Source organism: Sinohyriopsis cumingii, chromosome 14, assembly GCF_028554795.1.
Source record: "Sinohyriopsis cumingii isolate HCF-2022 chromosome 14, ASM2855479v2, whole genome shotgun sequence".
NCBI lineage: Eukaryota > Metazoa > Mollusca > Bivalvia > Unionida > Unionidae > Sinohyriopsis > Sinohyriopsis cumingii.
Window position 1 is genome coordinate 32,809,548 of NC_142974.1, and position 7,393 is coordinate 32,816,940.

General features: G+C 38.1%; 1 protein-coding gene across 1 annotated transcript in view; it reads right to left on the reverse strand.

Moving 5' to 3' along the window:
- LOC149783532 (extracellular serine/threonine protein kinase FAM20C-like) overlaps window positions 1-3,257 on the reverse strand; it is a 49,609-nt gene extending 46,352 nt beyond the window's left edge. Inside the window, exon 1 of the mRNA XM_089931795.1 lies at window positions 2,902-3,257. Within this exon, the coding sequence (XP_089787921.1) occupies window positions 2,902-2,948 (47 nt within the window). The 5' untranslated portion in view covers window positions 2,949-3,257. The remainder of the gene's footprint in view (window positions 1-2,901) is intronic.
- Between the last annotated feature and the right edge of the window lie 4,136 nt (window positions 3,258-7,393).

A 7,393-nucleotide genomic window follows, 5' to 3' on the forward strand; every position in this document is an offset into this window, starting at 1 on the left:
ATTTACAAGGGAATAAGTTATATCTACCTGGCAAGATACATTTCAAGATAAAGCTGGATAAATATAAATGAAACCCTGATACAGGTGCATAAGGTTATCATGTGACAGACACAACTGGATACGTTTTTATAGAACCCTGATGTAGAAGAATACGCTTGTTATGTGACAGGCAAAACTGGATACGTTTATAAAACACACTGATACAGGAGTATACAATTATTATGTGACAGTAATGCTAGCTTGATAATGTCAATAATTTGGATGTATTATGTCTACACAAGCAATGTTTGGTTTTGCTTTGGGTTTTGGTGCTTCACAGCAACATACGAAGGTTACTTAGTGCCGAGGCAACTTGATTAAATGCACTAGCCCATGAAAACACCGGTCTGATGGTAGGATCCGAACACGTACCCATTCGGTTCTGAGTCCAGCAAGGTGTTTTTGTTTTCATGGGTTTAAAGTCATTTCGCGGCGCAAGATAGGCTATATATGGCGGCCAATACAATTGATGGAGGAAGAACACTGGACACCCCCGGTTAGATCTACTGACCCACGGGAAGCTACTGGTAAGCTTTCTCACATACCCATGTTGTCCAAGCCCGAGACTTGAACTCACTCGGCTAGTGGGAGCCCCTCCGGCAAGCAAACCAATGCGCTACCGGGCTGGCAAGTAAGGAAGTAAGTAAGTAATAAGTGAGAGCGCGCACCAGTGTAATAAAGCGTTTCTCGTTCTATATTGTATTTCATGTAAAATAACAAACCCAGATATGAATGTAAGTTGTTTGTAGAAGTGGACACCAATTAAAAAAGTATAATTGTAGAGCTTGGGTGCATGGGCGCCTTTACATAGTGGCAAGGAGGTGGGGGTGGGGGGGAACTTACTCCCCTGTCCAGCTGGATCTCACCATTTCTAGACTTGGCTTGGCTTACATCCGTAACACGTAAGAGCTGACCACTACATGTTTGTCCCGCCCCCCCCCCCCGAAAATAATGCAGCAGGTGCCCCTGCTTGGATGTCGGGGTTAGGCTAATTGAGGCTAGTGGAATTAAAAACCTATAAGCAGTAAAGGTCAATTCAGCTTCTGGATTAAAGTAAGAAATTAAAATTTATTTACCCTGAATTTTGCAGCTTTCGAAACCATTTACTTGAAACACTAAGACTAGTAAACATGATAAATCGTTCCCGCGAGGTCGGAATTACACGGCGCGTATATTTTTGGTGGAACTCCGGCTGGCCGAGTGGTCTAAAGCGCTCGCCTTAACAAATCATTGCCAGTTTGCCAGTAACGTACCATGGGTCGATGGTTCTTACCTGAGTTTTCCTGGGTTCTTCCATCGCCAGTTGTGTGTGTGTGTGTGTGTGTGAGTGATTTGGATTTTTAACGATGCTTTAACAATTTTGTCAGTCTTATCGCTACGATGTCTGCAGTGTGGCAGTTAATAGTGATGTCTAGCACTGGAACATCAGGCCGACCAGTCCTAACACTAACCTCTTAATGCTGAGTACCATTTTTATAAGTCTTCGGTATGACTCGGCCGGGGTTCGAACCCACGACCTCCCGCTTCCGATGCGGACGCTCTAACCACAAGGCCACCGGAGCAGTCACATCACCAGTTGTGCTGGCCGCAATGTACAGTCTGTCTTGTGCTAACAAATGGCGTTAAACACACAACAGAAACAATATTTTTATGTTACTAAAATATCAGATATAACTTTAGAATAAACAGGCCGCACACGCTGAATACATCATGACGAATCTTGAACAAAACGTGAAAAAGAAGAACAAATAAATACATATAAGCGAATTAAACTTGTCTGTGAAACACCGTAAAAGTTTATTTTAAATACAAAACTTCTTTATTCACCCTAGAAAAAGTCCCATCCCCTCTCCTGACATGAATCGTGAATTTTATTATAGATACATACCACTTTAATCGATGTTAATTTAACAAATTTAAAAATTTTCTTCTTCTCATGATTTACATATTCTAAAAACTGATAATCGTAGACGACAAATAATGGTATCCACTTAAATAGAAGATAAATACGTTTTACATCACTGCAACTACAAATTTATTCATCTTTTTTATGATGCAGTAATTAGTATCAACACAATAAATAAATATATACTCTGTCTGCGTGGGTTCGAGTCTCGGCTTCAACTAATGTGGATATGTGAGAAAACTTGTCAGTAGCTTCTCGTGGGTCGGTGCTAGTTTCCGGGGTTTTCCCGGGTTCTTCCTCCATCTTTAATACTGTCGGCCATGTATAGCCTATGTTGTGCTGAAAAATGGCGTATACATACATACATACATACATACATACATACTATTGACAAATGATAAGCGTTAGTGTTATAAACGTTATTCACATGTAGAAATATATATATATATATATATATATATATATATATATATATATATATATATATATATATATATATATATATATATATAGAGAGAGAGAGAGAGAGAGAGAGAGAGAGAGAGAGAGAGAGAGAGAGAGATCCACCATACCACGTAATCAATTTCAATATAGACTTTTTTGTGTCGACTAAGCCCTTATGTATTAAAATGTTTAAGTGTCAAGTGATCATGGGCGGACTAAAAGTAGTACAGGTGATAGATTATAACAGCTATGAGACTAGATAACAGTGAAGAGTCAATTTCATTGTTTCCACATTCATGTATGTGTGTTTACATGCCTTCACGTGCGAATGCCCTTAGCATGCAGGCCAAACAAACTAAATAAAAGCGTATCGATTATCACATCAACATGACTGTATTAGGTACCCATCAAACAAGTTTTCAGGTCATTTTTTGGTTATTATATTCTTTCAAAATTCTATAAAACACAGTGTCATGAACTAGTCAAATGAATGGGGGTAAAAAATCCATTACCTGATTTGGACTCGACGCAGATTAGATTTCTTTACAAAAGGTCCCATACGCTGTCCATTATGCAAATTGATTGTTATTTTCCAGGTATCCTTCCAAATAATCTACGATTCTACAGCATGACGTTGACTGTACACATCCTAATAGATCAAAAATCCGTAATATTACCGTGTGAATAGTGTTTTCAATTACGTCCGTATGGCACCTGCTCTGTTTCTGACTGGTCAGTGGCGTTCTATTTCTTCTTTCTGATGGTACATCATTTCCCGATTGGACAGATCGTATGAATGAAATGGTGGTACACACGCTGTAGTCGTAAGACATGTAAAACACAGGCAATGATAAGATAATTACCTTTTGTGCGACGGTCGAATGAGCGACTGGGATACAGATGCTTTTACGCATTTCAAGCCTGACACATGTGAACAGCTGCCAGTTATATGACCTTGTGGGGGATCAGTCCAGCAAAAAGTTTTTATTGCTTAGCCGTAGGAGGCATTGTTTTCATACGCTTCTAAAACAACCAAGGACAAATATTTGGATATACTAAGCAGTGAAACAGTCATACATACATACATACATACATACATACATACATACATACATACATACATGTAATAGTAGACTTTCATCTACTTTTGAAATTCTTAGTACAGTGCAAGGAACTGACTGCCCACAAGCCCCTGGATGATACATACAGTGTGCCGTCTATACTTGCTTATAAGTCGAGTCCAAGTACAAAGAGTACAGACCCGGATTTGCCGTCGCATAATGCGTCGGCAGAACTAGATCTGTGCAATGTGTTAGGAGTAACCATTAGATAAAACAGCATCCATCCTGATCTGCGGGGGCATTATGCTGCGGCAGAGCAGGAACTTTTTTTTTTCTTCAGTTTTATTCGTCTTATAAGCGAGTAAAGATGGTAGTTGACCGGAATTTTGTGTGGAACACGCAAACATGTTATGGCGGGAGTCAATTAGTGTAATGTTAACAGAGTGCAGCGAACGGTACATTATACACACGCACCATGTTTAAAAGCCCTTTATGCAGACACCATTAGCAGGCTATGATTGACCCTAGAAATGATTTTGCCATCAGGTCTCCATCGTCAACGTATCCGGTCTTTAACTAAACTTACTATGCAGAAACTATTATTTTCTTATTAAACTTACCATTTTATAAATCGAAAGATTTTTTGTTCACTCCTTAAGTGCAAGTCATGCACGAAGTTTGATAAGGAATCTGATCTAGAATGAAGTTTATTATCCAAACCCATTTTTGTCGAGCTGCAGTGACCTATATCTCTGACTTTGTACCTTTTAACCCAAAATCAATTGGTTTCTTCCTGAAAACCTTCACAAAGTTTGTACAAAGTACATGTTCTATAACTTATATTGTGTGTGAAACCACTGTTCTTATTTGAGTCACACTGACACTGACGTTTGACATTTTGACTCGAAGATCAATATATTTTTCTTACTCCAAGTGCAAGCCGTCCACAAAGTTTGGTCCGGGTCTGTGATGTTGAACTAATGTTATTGTGCTGGAAAAAAGACCCCCACCCCCTTATATTTCAGTCACAGAGACTTTGACATTTGATTTTTTTGACACCAAGATAGATATGTTTCTTCCATAAACCAAGTCCAAACCCTCGACATACGGGAGTAAAATTTAACATTTTTACATGTTATATTCACCTCTACTTTTATTTTACAATTCATATATTATAGAAAGACACGTACTGAACAAATTATCTTTTAAATTTAGGCTAGCATCAGCGCATTGATCAAAAACTTTCTTCCGTGTTTAAATTGTTTTGAAAACCGATTGATTGTTACCTCTGACCAGTCTATTGTGTGATGTCACAGGAGACCTCAATATTGGAAAATATTATGATTTACCAACATAGAATGAAAACAGCAACATCGTTACGACAAAATCAACAACAACAACAACAACAGCAATAATAATAATAATAATAACAACAACAATAATAATAATAATAATAATAATAATAATAATAATAATAATAATAAAAATTATTATTATTATTATTATTATTATTATTATTATTATTATTATTATTATTATTATAGACCATAGAAATCACAATTTCATTATTGTCATGTAAAAATTCTCCAAGGCTTCTTGTTCAATCCATTCTATGCTGTTGTCCCTAAAATGTGTTTTCTTGTAAAACCTCAGTCCAAAGAGGGAAACAAAGAAAATCGAAAAGAGAAGACACAGAGGCAAATAGAGATAAAGAGGCACAGTTAATGTAAACCCAGTGTTGAGAAGCAATATTAGCAATAGAAAAACGCCGACCTTTTAAGTCCGGTGTCAGCTTAATAAAGGTTCATTTCTTCTCAAGTTGGGAGCGCTCCGGTGGTCCAAGTGGTTAGAGAGTCCACCTCGGATGTGGGAGGTCGCGGGTTCAAACCCCTGCCGAGTCATACCAAAGACTTCTGAAAATGGTACTAACAGCTGCCTCGCCTTTCGCTCAGCATTAAGAGATTAGTGTCAGGACTGGCCGGCCTGGTGTCAGGATAATGTAACTGGGTGGGACATCATACTACATGGCTTCGGCATGATGCCTCAGTGCTAGACATTACTATAAACTGCCACACTGCAGACATCGTAAAAAATATGACTGAAATTATTTTAGAGTTACGTTAAAAAGCCAAATCAAATCACATTCGCAAGTTGGGAAATGAGACCCTGAGATTGTTGTGCTTTTTAAAGATGGAGTTATTCTCCAATGGCGTTCTGTGTTCCCAGGTGGCGTAGTGGTCTACCTTCACAGACCATTCACATCTCACCTCTGTTCGCGTGAGTTCAAGTCTCGGCTTGACCAGCATGGGTATGTGAGAAAGCTTGCTTGTAGCTTCCAGTGGGTCGGTAGATCTTTTCGGGTTATTTTTTCAATAAGTGTATTAGCCGCCATGTATAGCCTGTCATGTGCTGAAAAATGGTCTTAAGCTCCCAAAATCACAAATGGACAGTTGCCCTTAGCAAGACTGATCAGAGATTTTTGTACTATATAAAACCATGTGTAAATGATTTTCATTGCTGGTGTTATCATGTTATAATAACCGACAGTGTTATCATGTTATCATTGCTGACGGTGTTATCAGGTTATAGTCTATGATGGTGTTATGTTACTATCGCAACGGTATTATCATGTTACCTTTGCTGATTGAGTTATGATAACCTCTCTGATAGTGTTATTATGTGATCATCTCTGACGGTGTCATCATGATATCATCCCGATCGTGCTATCATGGTATCATCTCTGATGGTGTTATCACGTTTTAATCTCGATGGAGTTATCATGTCATCATATCTGATGGCGTTATCGTAGTATTAGCTATGATGGTGTTATTGTTTTATCATCTCTGACTGTGTTATCATGTCATTATCTCTGATTGTGTTATCACGGTATCATCTTTAATGGTGTTATCATGGTATCATCTCTGGTGGTGTTATGATATTATCATCTCTCACAGAGTTATCATAGTATTAGTTCTGATGGTGCTTTCATCACTGATGGTGTTGTCATCTCTGACGGTGTTATCATGTTATCATCTCTGATAGTGTTATCATCTAGGACCGTTTTATGTTACCTTCACCGACTGTGTTATTATGTTATCATCTCTAATGGTGTTCTCATGGTATTAGCTCTGTCTGTGTTATCATCTCTGACTGTGTTGTCATCTCTGATGGTGTTATCATGCTAACATCGCCGACGGTGTTACTATATCATAATATCTCATGGTGTTATCAAGTTATCATCTTTGATGGCGTTATCATGTTATCGTCTCTGATGGTGTTATGTTGCCATCGCTGATGGTGTTATCATGGTATTATCTCTAATGGTGTTATCAGCTCAGACGGCATTATCAAGTTACCAGCGACGACAGTGTTATCATGGTATCATCTCTGACGATGTTATTATGGTATCATCTCTGACGCTATTACCATGTTACCGTCTCTGATGGTGTTATGATCTCTGACTGTTATCGTGTTACCGTTTATGGGGGTGTTATCATCTCTGGTGTTGTTATCATGTTATCATCTCGGACTGTGTTATCTTGTTATCATCGATGATGGTTTTATCATGTACTCTAAATGTCTTTCAAAACATTGCTATTGAAAGAAATCTTTTGCGTACCATTCATCTTACTCTAATACGACAGAGGGATCCCGGCCAGAATGTCAATATTATCAGGATTGATCTTAACATTGCAAACACATTTCATTCATCTTGAAATTGCATTGTAGGTACCCTGAGGTGCCAACAAGAACAATAATGCAAAAATGTATCTTTAAATCACGCATCTTTTTGTATCTGTGTGCATGCGTGCGTGTTTGTGTATTTATCTTTCCCGTTTTCCTTTGACTTGTACAACATCATGTCTTTAATTATCTTTTTCTATGACTTGAACAACATCATGTCTATAATTATCCTTGAACAGTTAAAGTCCGATATTTTCCC